We start from the raw sequence: 18,806 nt of genomic DNA, 5'->3' as shown, positions 1-18,806 counted from the left end.
GAGCCAGAGGAAGAAATATGGGGCGAAGAACTTACCGGTGAGAGGTCTTGAAAGTGTACCTAATCTGAGTTGTACTTGGTTGTGTTGCTTGATTGTAGTCTGAAGCTGATGAAGAACTTCCTCTCTAAATCGATGAGGACATCACAGGGTTTATATACACCATTTCCACCCCTTCACCCCTTCATCCACCTCATCGTCATCAGTCCCGTTCTCGTCCTCGGTCACAGCCCGAGTCAAGATCTCCCAACCCCTCAACTCCCGGCTCAACATCCATCCGCCCCATCCCGCCGTGAAAGCCCAAAGTCATTATGTCACAATCTTTTCTTTTTCCAAACTGTTTTCTCAAAACTCCAGGATATGCCTACATCAACGCGGAAGCTCAGTCGTCTATTGCGGTTGGGTGATTGGTGCCCTCTCTGCCCATTCGCTAAACCTTACCCAGCTCAGGTGCCGCCTAATATCGACGATGATCCGCCCAGCCCCAGGACTGCAGCTGAGTCTGGGGCGAAATGCTCAACGTCGTGGTACCGAAAGAGGGGATCTGCGTCTTTGTGTAATGTTAAAACGGGGAAGGATGTGAGACACAAGTAAGCAATTACTTGATGAGTAGAGATAGATTGGTGATGGCTGGATTGGGTTACCGGTGCGAGAGGTTATGACGATGCAGAGGTGGAAGGGGTAGTGGGTAGCGAGAGATCGAGATCGATAGACCCGGAAGGTGCATGGAGGGCTCTAGACTTATGGTTAATGATGAAGATCGATGTAGAGTTCAATCTGGTACCGTGTTGTCGCCAAGGTCAAAGACGCAGGGCTGGACAGTTAGATCAACATACTCCGGTCCGACGTTTTGGAGAGCACATTTACAGTCCGTTCCCGTCTCTTGTGCATCTGTAACGATACTGGTCCAATGATACAACTTGCCATACATGAGGTGCTACAACATAGGTAGGAAACTAAATGCCAAGTTACAAACACTTCCAGGGCTAAGTTCAACCACCCAACTCCTCTGCACGATTCACCTTGCCGCCCTGCCCTCTTCCCATCCTCATCTCAAGTTGACTCCCCAACAGCAACATTCCAACAAGAGAGATGAACTAAGCAACAATAATCTTATGCTCATCATCATCCTCATCAAAGTCATTGTAATCCCACCCGGTCCCCACCTCACTCGTCAACACAACCAACCCCTCCCTCTTATACCAACAGGTACCCCCCTGAATCACCCTCGTCAACGCCATTCCCAACCCCCAAGCCCCAAGCCCCCCCTCCGGCCTCAGCGTGAAGAGCAGCAAGATGCTAATCTCCCTCAAATCCATCGGCGCATCCAGCATGGCATACCCAACCCTAAGCCCATCCACCTCCACAGGCGTAACATTCCCCCCATCCGCCCTCCCAACCCAGTCATAATCCTCCTCCCCCACCACCGTCCCACACTTTCCCTCGACCACCTCCCCAGCAAGCACCACCCGTCTCTGCACATCCCGTTTTGAAGGCCAAGCCCAGCCAGAACGAACAAACTTGACAAGAGCATGCTGCACATCCCCCCTCGGCCAGAAGGACACCGGACCGTTGGCCCGAGCAGCCCACGACCAAGACGGCGCGCAGTCTGCCTCGTGCCTTGTGGTGGAGAGACTGTCATCCCGAGCGGGGATTTTGTTCCTGTACCAGGCCAGACAGTAGGGAATGTCCTCCTTCCAGAGGCCGGCGAGGTGGTGCCAGCCTGTGTGTCGGGCTATGACGGAGGCGACCCCGATTATGGCGGGGAGCTGGTCTTCTCGGTTGGAGAAGCTGCGGGTGGTGTAGTTGCGCACGGCGGAGTACCAGGCTGAGGCGAATTGTTGATCATACTTTGGGCGGGGCCCAGGAGGGAGGGAGGCGGTGGTGCGGATCCAGGAGTGGAGGTTGGTGGTGGAGGTGGTGACTTCGTGGGTGTCGTTGTGGTCGGAGGTTGATGGGTAAGGCTGGGAGGACACGGAGACGGGGAGGGAGGAGGCGGTTTCTTGGGTGCACCGCCAGGTGGTGTGGGTTGGGCCGAATTCTACTGTGCGGCGGGAGAGGAGTTGTTCTTGGAAGGTCCAGAGGCGGGTGTCGAGGATGGAGGGGGTTGGGTCGAGTTGGCGGGAGATGATCACCGGGTGTGGTTGCCCGTCGATGGTGGTGCGGATAAGGAAGGGTTGGGGTGGGGGTTGCTGATGAGAGAACAAGGAAGAAGTCTTTGCTCGTCCGGTGCCGGCGCCGATCGTGAGGTCGGCGTTTTGGAAGATGTACCCCATGTTGGCGATTTGGGCTTCGAGGTCGAGGGTGTTGTCTTGGATGTTGCACCAAGCATCGACCCAGATGTAGCGGTACCCGAGCCGGCGGGCGATTTGGACGGTGTCCCTGTACACGGCAGGCAGTGTCTCTGAGCCGAGGACGGCTGCCAACCCTTGGGTGTGCTTGCGGCTGTCGATGTTGCTCTGAAGAGTGGGCTTTTGAAGCTTCTTGCCATCTGGAGTGATGTCACCCCATGTGTAGCTCAGAGCAACATACTCTAGCGTCTCTTCAGCGTTGTCTTCAATCTTCTCGTCAATGATGTCAACCAGTCTGAAGGGGGCCTTGAACTTGAACCGGACGTTCTTGGGGTCTTCGATCAAGCGATTGTTGCAATGATCGTGAATCTCCTTGCATGTATTCTGCCAGGTGCTCAAATAGTCGAGCAAAACAGAGGGGTCAGTCTCAGGAGATAGGTACGCCTTGATCAGGTCAGCCAGATTCTCATCCTCCACAGGGACTGTGTGTGAGATTGTTAGCAATCCATCCGAGATACCAAATTTTGTTGAGATCCTGAGCCATGCTTACCATATGACATGAAGGAGAGATAGGCCTCCTTTTCCTCCGACCTGACCTTCACCCGGCCAACAAATCCGAGACCACTATCCCGCTGCCCTGGTGCGACCCACGTCTCAACAAGGATCTTTTCACCCAGCAAGCTCCCATCTACCGGCAAAGCCAAAGCCTCATGAATCAATGAGCACATGTAACAACCAGCTCGAATCGATTCAAGAAGCTCATGAACTGTGCGACTGTCAGGTGGCAAAGCATCGGAAGGACGTGATCCAGTGTGAAATTGGTGACCTTGGCACCGTCTGCATAACGAAGCAAAGGAGGCGGCCTCATTCCCACCGCCACTGGAGAGAATAAAATCCGCCAAAATTTCGCTCATGCGGCTCTCGGGCGCGACCCCGAATCTCTCCACAATGAGCTGAACCAAATCCTGCGGCGAAGGCTCTTCAGGTGCAGGCTTAGCAAAGCTTACCCGTCTTGATTCACGTCCTGGTTCCGCAGGAGGATAAATGGGTTTTACAGAAGGGTCCAGGACCTCCTCGACAGTATCTTTCTTTGAAGGCCTCTTCCCTTGCTCAGTAGACTGGCCCAAGTCTCGAGCAACTCGGGCCATGATGTTCTGCGCAGCAAGGCCAAAAATGTCCCGGGTCACTGGCTGCACGTGGATAATCCCATTGGCGAGTGGTCTTCCAATGGCGCGATCGAGCGCCTTAGCGACCTTGTACATGGCAGGGGCGACGACCTTGTGGAAGAATGATGGGCGAAGGTGTCGTAGAATAGGGAGAGCAGCGTTCTTGTATAGGGGTTTGGCAATCTTCCGGAAAGCCCAAGAGTGTATCTTGTCGATGATAGCGGTGCCCTTGCGGATGACGGGGGAGGACACAACAACGATCGGGAAGGCAATGGCTTGGGCGGCGGAGACGACATGGGTGGGAATTGAGATGACTGAGTAGGTGATGGCGCGTGAGGCCTCGTTCATGCGGCGCACGATCTTCTTGGTGACATGTCGAACAACGGGGGCTGCTACCGTCTCGGCGACAGCAGACACTGCGCTCTTGCATGCTTTCTTGCACTTGCGCAAGACTCTGCTGAAGTAGCCCATTTTGTTGGTAGAGGTGGTGGTTCAGCAGGAGGTTTGTGATTGATGTAAAGTGAGAATGAGTAAGGTAGTATGATGCAAGGTTCTCCCAAAGATTGGTGTTACTAGAAGCAAGTCTAAAAGGTCCTTTTGTCAACTGACAGGTCATTATATCAGGGGTAGATAGCAAAGCAGAGCCTCCAGAACTACACTATTCTTTCAACCCTTGAACGGCCAGGCCGGCGTCCTAGGGCAGCCATTCTCAAGAAATTAGGCATCCAGCATAGAGTAAACGTCAACAACTCTTCGAATCCTCCACTCTACAGATTGGTCACGAGCATGCGAAAAAGAAGAAAAAACAAGGCACAGTCTTCACTGGTCCCAAAGTTTTGGGTTCATAACCTCTGACAGCATTTCTTGCAGCGCCACGGGTATCAAGAGTTTTCCAATCATCGATACCCTACGGTACGCACAGAAGTGCATCTTTGCGAGTGATTTATAGCAAATGACGCTAGCCGTGAGCCAGCCTGTAGAAACACTGTCATATGTGTCGTCCTGTCTTGGCGAGAGTGTGTAACGGTCCCTGCAGCACATGACCTCGTGTTGCATGACCCTTGTCGTAGGGTCTACGGGTTATTCTCATAGGAGCCTGACAGCATGCACATGCAGGCGCTGCGGGATGAAGCGCGCATAGCGCACAAGAACAGCGCTGCCCAACGTTCCAGGTTATCAGGGTAGAGGCATTTTATTCCAGAATCAAGACAACAATGTTGCCGTCGTGGCAGGAGTCTATTGGGACCGTGGCATTGAATAGATATGTGAATGATTATGCATGTCTTGAATGCTTCACCGAGCAGAGCCTCAGCTATGCTAGAACTTGAACATCAACATGGTTTAGGAATTGCACCGCAAACCCTAACGCCAGAGACGCAACAACTGATGAGTTGAGTTAAACCTCTTTTTCCAATACTTTGGTGCTCCAAAGCAAAAGGAAGTCAACCTCGGGATCATGGGTGGGTATAACGCATGCCCGAACCGTATGTTGAAGGCATGTTGCTTGAAGTTACGCTTAACCTGACATGAAAGAGGTGTGTTGCGTAATACCTGGCTTGTTTTGAATGTCAGCTGCTTGAAGTAGGTGAACAAAAGGCAAAAGCATATGGGAAAGGGGCAAAGATAAGGTAGGTTGACTTTGATGCTGCGTCTTATCTCGTGAGAAATAAAGTTTCAAAGTCCAATCCGGACTCCCGGCTTTCTCTGATCAAGACTGAAACAAATTCCATCTCTTAGAGTGAGCGGTAAGGCACCTACCTACCTACCTGCCGCTAGAGAAAAGGGTATGCCGCTGTAAGGGCCATCCAATGCTTTGTTGTTCTAATCACCATGTGAATTATGGCGGTGGTGCGGAATTTATCAACAAGCTCAGTCGACAACTGGAAATCCGGTGGTGGAGAAAAGAGCAATTGTGGCGACGCCTCCACGCCAGGACGTCCGAAAGATTCCAAGGTTCTTTTCGCCAGTATGACGCGTGAAAGGTTTTCTTTCCACGCCACTGCTTGCTTCAAACTTTGGACCTGCCCCAGAGTCATCCTGCAGCATCGTCCCATCTACTCCCCCTCGCAATTGTCCCAATACCAAAACACAAGCATCACGCACACCGTCGCCGTTGGTGTTGTAGATTCCATCCTGCCACACAAGAAAAAGCCATCCAGTCGAAAGAGCCGACATGTGCCTCTACGCCCAACACTACTACCGCTGCGGTTGCCCCCAGCCCGGTCTTGCACCTCGCCTAGTCAAAGAATGCCCGATTGGAATGGAAAGCGATGCCGACCCAAATGACAATGACGGCAAACAAGAGCCAGCAGGATGCGGCATGCGAAAGATATCCCGAGAGCCCTACACTATGCCATGGATCTGCCGAAACTGCTATTACCGAAGCAGAGGTGACTACGAGATGCGCCATGGTCGCGAAGACGGCTGGGAAGGGTGGTTCGTAAAGAACTGGTACAACTCGCACGATACCGGGAGGACACTGAGTACCTACTCCGGATCGTCCATCAACGACCCTGGGTATCTCGCGCTCGATGATGATGATGATGTGATGATGCTATCGCCAGCAGCATCGACGCCCCAGACACTGAGACAGTATCAGTCGGATTAAGCGAAGGGTCCAATCGACAAATACAAGCCAATAAGATCATACGTCAAACGACCATCTGGTAGGCCCCTGAATGGCCCAAATCCAAGCCACTAAGACACTGACACCTGGCAGCAGCTAGATAACTACCTCAATCAGCATCTTCGTCCTTGTACGCTGTCTTCCACGGTGCCTAACACCCTTGGTCCTCATGGTTGAGGAACAGGTGCCCAAAGCTTTGGTCCTCATGAATGAGGAGCACGGTGCCCAATCCCTTTGTTCCTCACTGATGAGGGACAAGTCGACTTGGCAATCCATTTACAATCGAGAATGAAATGCACCTAATGCGTTTCCATGCGTGCCCCGCTATATTGCGTTATGGAGAGCTTGTGCGTACTATTTTACTTCTGATGTGTATTATGCGAGAAATGAGGGGTCGGTGCTCACATGACAAGTCAGAATGAGAATGCAGAAGGTCTCAGGGGTAATTGAGGTGGCTTTATGTACCCACATATTCAGACATCCATCCCCCTTCGCAATATCTCACCAAGACCTGCAATAGTCAAGTTTTGTTAATGTATTTTGCAGAAAATGATGGGAAGTTTGCCCAGGCATCCGAGGGTGTTCTATGCCGTTCCTTAACGTCTCGTCCCATCCCTGAATGAGCTTCAAAGGTCGAGCTTGACGGCGAGGATGGATAGGACCTTTGGAAGGAATGTGGTGGGAACAGGAACCAAGGAGTCAGGTCTGTAACTATGCACCCTTTTCCCGCAAATGTTTACAGTTTATTGCCCATTTTTGAGTGTTTCCCTTTAAGCGTTGTCTTCGACATAGATAGGGACAGGACTACCCCAGTGGGACATGCCAGGCTGACTCAACCAGAAGATCAAATTGGTGGCTTACTCAACCGAGGTGCTACCACAGAACGACAGCAATCTCGACCACAGTCGGCTTTTATTCCTTCGATGTTGTGCAAAGGCTGAGAGTGCTCTGGTTATGAACAGCTATGCATGCAGGCTATACAATTACTCGGTGTAAACGGGGAATCATAAGATTTTCAAGAGACTAGGCTGGGTAGTTATCAACGTGCTGTCCCTAGGTGTTGTCAGTCTCTCACTGGTCCGTTGATGAATCCCAGTGTTTGGCTACCATTGGTCAGTTTGACCGCCCACCACAGGCTTCAGATACTGGCAATGGTTGGAAGTGCGTGTCTCCAGTTGTTGCACTTCTATGCCCAGTTCCTCTCAACTTCATGTTCTCTGAGACTGCTTTTGCCCTTCATATTTCTTTTCTTCAAGTTTCCCAGCGTTGACCTCATCTCTGCTATGTCTCATTCACCGAAACCTCCATCGCTAGCACCATCCCGCAGGTCCATTTTTCGCGAGGAATTCAGCTCGCAGCATACTCTTCCTCATCTCAATCTCGGCTTACCCGCAGCAGAGGACCACCACGGCAACAGTGCAAACACCACCAACATGGCGGCATTCCCAACTCCAAGGGAGGTTCGCCGACTAGCATCTGATCACAACTTTGTTCTCGGCGCCACTGATCCCGCCCCCAGACGGTTGGGAATCTTGTCATTCATAGGAAAGCAGCTCTCTCTTGTTGTTGCACTAATTGCTGGTATTATCTCGGTGGCTGTGGCCATTGCCTACACCGTGGCAGCAAGCAAGCAGCTGTTGCAATGTCCAGCTTGGGCGAATGATTGCCGTTCGCTTGATCTTTGGACGGCAGAAAATCTGGGTGCGATACAAGGGATTATCACAGCAGTCTATCTCATCGGTCTATCTGCCTTTGCATATGTTTGTCAAGCACTCTGCGAAGCAGCGTTATGGCCTCTGTTACACACTCAAACACTCACCATCTCGGCCCTAGGGGGTTTCCTGGCTCTTAACCATGGCAATATCATGTCGCTACCTCAAGCCGCCACAGGGATACGCTCTCTGTCTGCGGCTGTGGTCTTTGTGGTATCTTTGCTTGCGATCCTGCTTCCCCTGGCTGCCCCTCCGCTTGTAGGGTATGCATGCACGCCCATTCTGGAGGCGGTGACGATATCAAGCAACATCAGCTCGTCCGCATCTTCTGTTTTGGACAGACCCTTCACACAGACCAACCCACCCTCACCAGCCTTCATCCCAGCACTATCAGCATACAACACCTACGCCAATAACCCAGCATCTGAACCACTACCATCCTTCAGAAACTGGCTCTTTGACAGGTCAATCCTTGCCACCAGAGGTAGTTTCACCGCAAAAGCCGTCCACCTCGACACAAACATCACCTGCCACGGCCAGCAGCTGCAACAACTCCACAGGAACAATGCCCCCATTAACGCCTTCAAAACAACAACCAACCTCTCCAGCAGCCGCCACAAGCCCTCCGGGGAAGTATGGTTCACCCCCCAACCTCACCTCACGGTCTTCCTCGACGACGTCAACTTCCACTCGACCAACATAATCAACACAACAATCATCCTCGCCGCCATAAACGGCACCATCTCCGGCGGCCAAACAACCAACCTCACCCTAGGCAACATCAAATCCGTCTCAGCAATCAGCTGCTCAGTTCTCCTCTCCGTCAACGACGATGTCCTAACCATTGGCCCCGCGCCCCCTAACCCAACTCGCCCAGTATTGTCCTCCCTCTCGGACCTCAACCTAACCTCCACCCTCCTCTGGCTCACCGCCTCCCCTCTCCTCGTCACCCAAGCAATACTCTCCAACTCCACCCTCACCCGCCTCGACTCCAACAAGTGGACTATCCCCGGTCTTGAGTCCTTCCTCCACTTTTCCATAGCAGCAATGGCTACATCCCTTTTCAGCAGCTCCCCCTCTCAAACCCCAACCCATCAGCAAAAGCTTGTTTCAGCAATAGAGACCAAAAAGCTCAGCACCGAACGAGCGTTTTTGCTGCTTGTCCCCCCACTGTTGTACACCTTTTTTATTATCTTCATGGCACTGTGGGATGTGGTCATGCACAAGAAATATCAAATCCCCGTCATGAGAGGCATGTCCGTATCCGAGGTGACAAAAAGCTCCCAGACAGCTTGGATGAGGGAGCAAGCTGGGGCTGATGGGGCAAAGAGTCATTTACCCTCTCAGCTGGGGGGGTTAAGCGTGAGGTTTGGGGTTGTAGGTGGTGGAGAGGTTGGGTTTGGGCCGGCAAGGGGAGCGGTGTCAGGTTTTGTGATGGGGAAGGATAAGGGGAAGGGGAGGGATGGGAGTCGGGTTCATGTCGGGGGTAGGGTCCACCCTGGACATAGCAGTGTAAGCTGGGTGGAGGAGGAGGATCGTGGTGGGAGGGATAAAGGGAGAGGGTATCGGGCGGAGGGGGGGGAGTGGCCGAGGAATAGTGATTTGTGAGGCTGTGGTGGTTTTCAGTAGCAGTGCTTTGTCTAGAGATGCATGGGATAGCAATGCTTGTTTAGAGACGAATGGGAAGGCTCTACAGAGATTCAAGACAACTGAATAGAATCTGGCCAAGAAATTAGTTGGAAACGCTATCAGAAAGGTGCGACGATGACTTCATTGTCGCCATAGTGGTGAGTGACCCCTGAGCCGCTGACTGGTGCCAACATCATAGCCTCACGCAAATTCGCCAATTTGTCTAACAATTCTTCAATGGACTACGCTCGGACCTGACTGCCCAAATTCAATGTTATCAAACGGCCAAATCACCAGCCACAGTGACAACTGTCCCAACTCAATTACGTGCCCACTATCAAGTCTTGACATGTCTTGCCACTGCATAAATCTCTCAGCCGAGCCCTTGGCACCAACGCCCAACTCCCATTAAGTAGGTAACCAGCCGTCGCCGCAATTGCGAGACAAAGATAGCAAAAACTCAACATTGATCATTATGGGTATATCGCAACGCTTCTAAAGTGTGTATGTATGTGCACGCCCCGGTATATACCATCCTATTCCAGATCCCTACGCCAATAGCACCTGTGTTGCCAAATCGCTGAACCAAAAAAAAAAAAAAAACCCCGTTATCCCCCTTCATGTAGACAGCTTAAACAGCCTGGCGACCCTGCATCTCATACCCCTGCTGAGGGGGCTGGATGACCTGCTGCGGCTGTCCAGAGTAGGGCTCGTAACCCTGACCGGCATACCCAGCCTGGTTCGCCGCCTGGTGGTCGTAAAAGGCGGGCTTCTGGTATTCTTGGGGATAGTCTTGGCCGTATCCAGTAGTTTGAGGGGCATAAGCCGTGTCAACACCAGCGGTCTGGTTGAAGGGAACAGCGGCGGGGTTGCTAGCGGGCACGTAGGTGCCGCGGTTGCCACCGGAGCCGTCACCGAGAGAGCCCTTGCGGTATTGGTGGAAGATGATGGAAGCATAGACAAGAAGACCGAGGAAGGAGAGCCTGGAACGACAGCGGTTAGCGACTGTGGGAAGAGATGGACAAGTGGGAAATAGCCTACAGGATAATAACGTTGATAACGGCGTACAGAGCGCTTGGCCTGGCGCCAATCATGGAAAGAATGAAGCTGACGACGTAGAACAGCGTCTGGAAGATGTTGGTGAAGAAGAAAAACTTGGGGCCCAAGGTGCGTCTGGCGCGCTTGATGATGCTGACGAGATCGAAGATCAGACAGACGAGGATGATGACCATGATGATGACCGAGGTGGCCATGATGGCTTCGTATGTGAGGTGGGTGTTGTACTCGTCAATAATCCGCCTTGCGTCATCCTTGTACACCCCCAAGCCGGCAACGAGGAGGGCGTAGACACCAATCTGGATAAGCATGATCAAGATGCGGATGATCCAGAAGGGGATGAGCACCCGCTTGAGGAATGGCGACGAGTCGCCGATGATGTACTGTTTGCTCATGATTGCGAGACCGTTGTCGTCGTCGTCGTTGTCGCCCGTCGTGATCGAGCGATCTCGATATGGGGTAAGGTTGCTGGAGAGTTGACACTGGAAATCCAGCCAGTTGCAAAAGTGCGAGTTCCACGATTGTTAAATGCGGGCAGGTGTGGCAGTGATGCAAAAAGTCCCAACCCCTGTCGGACCCCTGTTGGGTCATCTTCCCCAAACGGGGAGTGTCGTCAGAGATGGCCAATCGCAATCAGCCAGCGGCTGCTTCAGCCACACAGCTGGGGCGAACTCAGCCCGAAAAGCATCCACAGCTCAGGGTCCCGGGGTCAAACGGTGCCTGTGCCTTAAACGCTTAGCTTAGGATAAATTGGGCAAGACTCCGATCTGAGGTCATCCAACAGGCCTGTGAGCAGAAGCCCTGTGGCTGGTTATCATGGATCGGTGAAGCTTCTTGTAGGTGTTTAGTTTTCCGTCGGGGAGGAGGGCTGATGTGATGGTCGAAGATCAGAAATCCTTCGCAATGGGAGCCATTGGCAGCCGTGATGCCCTGGCGGGGGGCAGCCACGCGGGTTTCAGCTCCCTATCCCGATGATGAACAACCTGGGAGTCCAGAAGCAATGCTGTGCTACGTCACGCACAAGCCAAAAGACCACACTCCCTGGCGGGCGGACCATTCGATAGGGCAGAGACCTCCTGCGGCGCGCATCCATCGTCTCAACCACTTTTTTCTTCCGTGTCAAAGGATTTGAAGCGAAATGCTTTCAGGGTCTTGTCAGAACAGCACTGAAAATCCCGACGGTGATAATGCCAGCGCTGCACAGATGCCCCAGAAATAAATAAGCGCTAGCGTTTAGGCACTGACAACAAGCATTCCCTGGTGTTTCCTTTGCTTGGCAAGCCACCAAGCCTTCCTGACATCGTTTAATTTGTGGGGCCTCATCCGGGCAATTTTTAGAACACGCCTTCTTCGCCGACGACAACCGACTCATCTTGAACTCGAAGAAGAGCGAAACGGTGAGATGAACTCTGTCTTTCCATGAACTCTTTGTTACTGGTCCGTATCCATAGTTGCTGTTCCGAAGAACAAGCAAATTGCTTGGTTACTGAGGCAACCCAACACCGAGTCAGTTGGACGATGGCCATCAACAAATACGAGGTGCCTTTTGCCTCTTTTTGCGTGGTGTCATGATGAGTAGAGGACTCTGCTGACCACTCTCGTAGGCCTTTGACGAGATCTCTACTTTCTGAGTCGGCAATTCCAGACAGCACCTGCAACGCTGAGCGATGGGATGACACATACCCAGCACGAGAGACATGGAACTCAGCTGGCGCATGATACGGCAGCTGGCTGCCGGGCCGTTGGAATTTCCGTCGTCGAGTTCAAGCTTATAAGATGCAGAACTGGAGGATAGGGTAACACTAAACCAAGGGCGTGTAGCCCAGTGGTAAAGCATCTCAGTCGCAAAAAGTTCGTTGCCTCGAAGCTGTTACAAGACAGGTGAAAGGGTTCCAATGTACAAGTATGCTCCATGAGAAGATTCCAAGTTCGAATCCTGGTACGTCCAGTTCTTTTTGCTTTTTTTTCTTTTTTTTCTCTTTTTTTGCTCGAAAGCTTCGTCAGTTGTTTGCCGGGGTAGATGACAGCTGGTTGTCTGTTGGGAAACAACAGGCCTTGGTTGGCAAGGTGGGTGTTTCCGTCATGACATGGGAAGTCGGCTGTCAACAGTAATTGCCACGGTACCCTCAATCCAGTCTGGCCACACGAGATGCCGGTGACACGGCACGGAAGAGGGCATCTCATGACGGCCAGCCCGCCTATCAGGTAGGTCGGTAGCAATTTCTTCGCTGCCCGCAATGTGCTGATTAACTCACCGAAAGAAATACTACCAAGTGCTGGAGGGTTGCAAAACAGCACTTGCTACAGCCCCCAAAGCACTGCAACGAACATATGAACAGCTATTTATCCGCATGGCACAGGGTGGCAATACGACTACAATGAGCGTATCAAACTCCAGAGATTCTGTACTACATCAGATTTCGATAAGGACTTTTCGGCTGTCAGTGTATTGCGTGAAGGCACAGATTTCATTGAGCTCCATATAAATCTCGGCCTTTTATCAACTGCTCTTCCTTCTGCTGAGGCAAGTCTGTCATCACTAACACCCTTTACTCAATTGCCCAGAGTCAACATTAATTGACCAGTTATGTCTGAGCCTAGATCAAAGATCACGGATCACCATGAACCATATGCAACAACTGGCCTGGATGTCCCACGTCATCTTTCCCACGTGGGAAGTCTAGACGTACTCCTTCTACTGGAGAACCTTTCGGATGCCGACGAGGCTTCGGTTGCAACATGTGAATTGGAGATCACTGAGGCTCGATCGATATCAAGTAGTGATGACGAGACCCAACACGTCAAGACAGCTAACATTTTCCTCGAGGAGACAGTGACCGGGAACAGCCTCACGCATACCCCATATATAGAACTGCAAGTCAATCTTACAGGGTCCGAGAACGATAACAGCTGTGAGAGCATTGAGGCCTGTTCTCCAGTGCAAGTGTCTGAAGAAGATATTGAGCTACAGGATTTCACAGGACCACATAGCGGAACCGGGAGCACAGATCACCTTACTGCACCCCCAGATCTACCAGCGCCTGCGATCTCTCCCCTTGATGAGCAGCATCAGAGCCCTTCTGCCTCTAGTCCTGATGGCCAGTCACAACCCGAGAGATCTCTCCCCAACTACAAGCCAATTGCTTTGACATGGCCATTTCAGGTCTTCCTCCTGGCCATTGTTATTGGCATGTTTGCGTTTCTGGAATATCAAATCCACGACCTACCACCCCTCCGCTACAAGGCTCTTCAAATGGGTCAGCAAGAAATTGCTGAGTCAAGAGATGCCCTGCTCACCACAAGCACGGTTGTCTTCTCACTCAATACACAGTCTATCGAAGCCAAACCACTTCCTCGAAGCCCACTGGTGGCACCTACTCCCGCCACTCTAGTCAGACTGGAGCCAACTGTCGACGCCCGTGACAGTCCTGAGCCAACCCCGAAACTAAGGATAATGGTCCCGAGACCTGACAAGACCCTTTATCCTTTCCCTCAGCCGCCCGTGACTGCGTTCTGTGGCTGGGGTCGTCCGTATTGGAACATGTCCGAGTATCAATATTACAACCTTTGGGACACCGTCATTCTCTCCCAGTGGTATGTAGCCCTGGAAGAATTGATCCCAGTGTTCACCACCACGGACCCTTCTTGGTGTCCATGCACGGTGAGTGCTGGGTACGAAGGAAACTGGCCCTGGGGCTGGCCCGACTTGCCAATGTGGGACACCCACGACGAAGGCTGCAAGTCGGTGATGAATGCTATTTGCTCGTTCAACTACTACAAAGTCCACACTTGGAGTCCAAAAGGGCCGTCAGGGTATCAATTTCGGACTGATCTGAACCTGGTCTCCAGCAGAAAGGAGAGAGGCATGTATGGAATTGCCCTTTCACACCGCGCCTTGGATCCTATGACAACACCGCCGTCATCACATAGCGCCTTCTGGGGGTATCCCCTCACCGATTCGGACAGCAACATCATGTTTCCGCTAGAAGTACGGACAGCAAGGCTCGAGCAGCAGGACGTATTCGGCAATAAGGTGGGAGGGGACGAGATTGCGTCTTTTCCAGTGAACTACCGCTGGATGGCCGACACGCTGCTAAGCACTGAAATTTCAGATGGGGTCACCCCATGCAGCACGGATATGATGGAGGTTTGGTGGTATCAGGATCCTCTGGGGACTTGTACGGGGTCACCGTCAAGTTACGCGACTGTCTGGTGGACCCTCCCGTTTGGCAAGCCAGTGACCTCCGACATATCAGAGACACAATCGCACAGTGCCATCCCGGTCTATGCCAGCCTGGGTATAGACACCTCAAACGATATACAAACCCACAGCAACGAGCCCAAGCCGTCTGGCGCCATCACAGAGCAGGAAGAGCCCTCGAAAACAACCCTCAACGTCATGACCACTACTGAGACTGTGACACCATCTCCAGGGCCCACGAGTGGTCGTGGTCCTGATGCAAAGCCGATATCGAGGACAGAAAACACCAAAAACAAATCAACGCAGTCCGCGTCATCAGAAACGGAGATTCAGGGGCCAGTCACTATCTCTTCAACAAAGGGTGAAGTCACATCTACCGGTAGTGTAACTCCAGCACGATTCGATTCAACGCCACTTGCTCCTCAGTCTGAGACAACTGCCTCAGTCAGTAGCGGTTACTCCTTATCCATTCCCCAATTATTCTTCACCGCCAGCAGTCTACAAGGCGAACAGGGCCATTCTAGTGGAACGAACTTGCCTCCTCTGGTCTTTGTAAGCAGCGCCGTGTCTGAACCAGATAACTCCCTATCCAAGTTGCCAATGACCATTCTCACAAAGTACGGAGATATTCTCCATCATGACGAAGTTAGCGCCGCGATTGTTCGAGCCAGCAGCGTTACCTTTGACTCTGCTCTGGAGACCACACCTATGGTCTCAGCTGAAACTAGCATTTCTCAGATTCCAAAACAAGATTCCAGGACAGCGTTTGACCTCAACATTGGCTCGGTTTCGTCCGCAATCTCAGCCAAAGATCCTACCGCACACCCCTTAAGTCATTTACTATTGATCCAGGAAGAGCATACCACTAAGAAGGAGATCAACAGCACCAATGAACCTACCACACTAAACACCACCTCGCAAGAAGCCTCAACACTCACCTCTGATGCCTCTTCAACCAGCACCGACACCTCTCAACCACCTCCCATCCCACCAAACCCACCTATAGGCCCAATTCCCCCAGAAGTCCGAGGAAACTTCTTCAACCTCCGCTCAGAAACCGACTACCTCATGGCCTCCCTCATTCCAGTCCTGCTGGCAACACTCCTAGGCATCCCCGTCCAGATCGCAGTCAGTTCCCTCAATTCAATGCTTCCCTTCAGGGCACTAGGTCATGAAGCCGGAACACTGCCAGAAGACTCCCTCCATTTGCCCTCCAATAGCTGGCTAGCACCATGGATAGCATGCAGATTCCTGCACCGATTCAAAGATCCCCTCCCATTTCTCAACGTGCTCCTTGGACTCCTATCCACCATTCTTATCCCTCTATCGGCCGAGACAATCCGTCTGGAATTCACCTCGATCAACTGCAAGGTCTTCAGTCGGGTATGTGCCTTTGGGTTGAGAAAGGCTGGAATTCCCATGCGAGCCGCGGAGGGTGTGTTGGTGGCTATTTCTGTGCTTGTTATCGCGATCGGGGTTCTGCTCTCACGGTGGAAGAGTCGGGTTGCTACAGAGCCGTGGAGTATTGCTTCCATGGCTGGGCTATTGTCCGATGCTGAAGTGAGGGGGTTGGTGCGGTCGTTGCCCGGGTGTACTGAAGGAGGATATCTAAGGGATGATCAGATTGCCAGTGTTTTGACAGGGAGGCGGTACCGTTTGGGGTTCCTGGGAGATGATGATTCAGAATATGGGATTGAAGTCTGTCCGGCGATGGAGGACGACTCACCGATACAACCCACGACAAAAGAACCCCCAACCCGCACACCTGTGTCTTCCACACCAAAGAAGAGATTCTGGCACATGAAACCAACCACAAAAGAGTTTCTCGCCCGGGCAACGACTCTAATCTTCGTCATCGGCCTCCTGATCCTCATCCTCTATTACGAAAACACCATCCTCGACACGCCCTTCGAACGGTTCATGGACAGCCAATCCTTCGGTGTCCGGATTCTGTTCACCTCCTTCGGCACCATTGTCAGCGGATGCTGGGATTACTTCTTCTCTCGTTAGTCCACACCTTCCCCGTCTGCCATCAAAGACACATTCTAACCGCCGTCATTAGAAGTATCCCACTCCTGCATCCACCACCGCCTCTCCACCGCCCCCCAACTAGCCCGGACCTCCATCCTCCTGTCCCCTCCTTCCAACATCTTCACTGGTCTCTGGCAGTTCGCCCGCTCAAGAGATGTCCTCTTCTTCAACATCGCCCTTGCCGTCCTGCTGGCAAAGTTCACACCGATTTTGTTCTCCAGCATCCCGTTTCGGAATACCGTTACCTGGAAGATGCATGAGGCGTGTACGTGGTTGGCTGCTGCAGTACTAAGCTATATGGTGATTGTGCTTGTGGTGATGGTGTATCTTGGGTGGAAGCAGCCGCGGTGTTGTTTGCCGGTGAAAACCGATACGATGGTCGGGTGTATGTACTACCTCGCCGAGTCTGAGATGTTGAGTGATTTTGAGGGGATGGGGGTGTTGGGGAGGAAGGAGAGGGATCGGTTGGTGAGTGAGATGGGGAGGTTGTATGATTTGGGAGCGGTTAAGAGGGCGGGCGAGGTGGTAAGAGGTGAGGGTGGGAGGCTGGTTGTTGACTACTTTGTCGCTGATTCTGGGGTTGAACGAAAGGGGCGAGTTAGGGAGGTGCGCTGATGAACGCAGCCACGTGTCTATCAGGGCGCGATCTTTTGGATGTGAGATGATGCTGATGGGTCGAAGGTGCAGGGACCACCCGGTGTGTCATTCAGGAACGTTTTGCGGCCAGCAAGGTCCCCGCCCCACACCTACGTCATTGTCCAACCTCAGCTTCCCAAACACTCGGTCTTTCGACGTCCCCTAGCATATCTCACCTGTTCAAAACACATCACTGTATTCGCAAGTCATCTCTTTTCCACTCAGCTATACCTAGGCTACCTTCCAATTGACCAACGATAAGCATGGCCGGCGTCGTAGCAGCAGCCATCGCGGCCGAGCAAGTCATCATGACAGGCGTCGAAGCCGCAGCAGCAGTCGCCATCGCAGCTCCTACCGCCCCCCTCAAAGTAGCCCTCGCCCAGCTTGACAAGCCCGAAGGCGATGACGGCAACATAGCTCGCTCCAATCATTCTCTTACAGTCATCGACGACAAAGCCTACCTCTTCGGTGGCATCGATGCCTCCGGCCACCTCTGCTCTCCCACAGTGCACGCCATCTCCCTTCCCCAAGAAAAATCCCAAGCCGACCCCTTGACTTCCAAATCCACCTCCCTAGCAGACTATCCCGCTTTCCCAACAAAGGACATCTCCACAGGGGAACTCAACGTCCCCTCCGCACGCAAAAACCACGCCGCCTGCGCCAGGGGCAACCGCTACGTCTTGATCCACGGAGGTGAAGACGCCTCTGGAAATCCCATTGATGAAGGGAACGTCATCTGGGAGTGGGACTCGGAGACCCTGGCATGGACAAAACTCCGGGGTGCAACTCAGCTATACAAGAACATGGCTCCTCGCTCTGGTCACTCCCTGTTCATCGACGACAAGCAAGGTTTTCTCGTCTCCGTCGGCGGTAGCAACGACGAAACGAAACGCGAGGTTTGGTTTTACGACCTGAACCAGGCAGTCTGGACGACACTGCCTGACCTTCCTTCTTCGGTCGAGCTGCTAGACGCGAGAGCCTACGCAGGGAACACGCTTTACGTCCTGGCTAAATCCCCCTCTGACCCCAACACAGTGGAGTTGCTGTCATTGTATCTCTACAACAACGCCACAGACAGGGAAAAACCCCTCCCCTGGGAAACGCATTCATTCACCGCTCCCTCTCCCCGCCCACAGCCACGGGTTGGTGGTGCGCTGGTTCCGATAACGACCGGTTATGGGAGGGAGTATCTTGTCTATATGTTCGGCCTTCCTGTCGATGAGTCACTGGCTTTCCAAGCGGATATCTGGACGTTGCAGCTCCCATCAAGGGGGTTCACGGGGGCAAAGGTGAAGGATTATGTGAGAGAGAAGCTTCCAAAGATGAGCAGTGGGGAACTGACGTGGGCGGAGGTGGAGTTGGTGGCTATGGAGCAGATGGAGAGTCAGGGGAAGGTGCACCCAGGACCGAGGGGGAGGTTTGGGTTTGGGGCGTGTTCGGGGGGGAGGGGGGTGGTGATTT

At 52.7% G+C, this 18,806-nt stretch overlaps 5 protein-coding genes across 5 annotated transcripts, besides 1 other annotated feature; 3 read left to right on the top strand and 2 right to left on the bottom strand.

Moving 5' to 3' along the window:
• Positions 1 to 1,094: 1,094 nt before the first annotated feature.
• On the bottom strand, positions 1,095 to 2,834 carry PODANS_5_3590 (uncharacterized protein; the record flags this gene model as incomplete). The annotated part of the gene is made up of 1 exon (XM_001904864.1): positions 1,095 to 2,834. A coding segment is annotated over one exon (1,740 nt), but the record flags the coding sequence as incomplete, so codon positions are not given.
• Positions 2,835 to 7,165: 4,331 nt separating this feature from the next.
• On the top strand, positions 7,166 to 9,400 carry PODANS_5_3580 (uncharacterized protein; the record flags this gene model as incomplete). Its single annotated transcript, XM_001904863.1, has 1 exon — positions 7,166 to 9,400. One exon carries the CDS (start codon positions 7,166 to 7,168, stop codon positions 9,398 to 9,400), a length of 2,235 nt encoding a protein of 744 aa, XP_001904898.1.
• A 652-nt stretch (positions 9,401 to 10,052) lies between these two features.
• PODANS_5_3570 (uncharacterized protein) lies at positions 10,053 to 10,872 on the bottom strand (the record flags this gene model as incomplete). The annotated part of the gene is made up of 2 exons (XM_001904862.1): positions 10,053 to 10,404; positions 10,463 to 10,872. 2 exons carry the CDS (start codon positions 10,870 to 10,872, stop codon positions 10,053 to 10,055), a joined length of 762 nt encoding a protein of 253 aa, XP_001904897.1.
• A 1,416-nt stretch (positions 10,873 to 12,288) lies between these two features.
• Positions 12,289 to 12,425, top strand: a tRNA (tRNA-Ala).
• A 639-nt stretch (positions 12,426 to 13,064) lies between these two features.
• Positions 13,065 to 17,324, top strand: PODANS_5_3560 (uncharacterized protein; the record flags this gene model as incomplete). Its single annotated transcript, XM_001904861.1, has 2 exons — positions 13,065 to 16,683; positions 16,741 to 17,324. 2 exons carry the CDS (start codon positions 13,065 to 13,067, stop codon positions 17,322 to 17,324), a joined length of 4,203 nt encoding a protein of 1,400 aa, XP_001904896.1.
• Positions 17,325 to 17,608: 284 nt separating this feature from the next.
• On the top strand, positions 17,609 to 18,805 carry PODANS_5_3550 (uncharacterized protein; the record flags this gene model as incomplete). Its single annotated transcript, XM_001904860.1, has 1 exon — positions 17,609 to 18,805. A coding segment is annotated over one exon (1,197 nt), but the record flags the coding sequence as incomplete, so codon positions are not given.
• Position 18,806: the final 1 nt, after the last annotated feature.

This window comes from Podospora anserina, chromosome 5 (assembly GCF_000226545.1).
Source record: "Podospora anserina S mat+ genomic DNA chromosome 5, supercontig 4".
NCBI classification, from domain to species: Eukaryota; Fungi; Ascomycota; class Sordariomycetes; order Sordariales; family Podosporaceae; genus Podospora; species Podospora anserina.
Note: the sequence above shows the minus strand (reverse complement) of the source record. Positions and strands in the feature narration are given on the sequence as shown.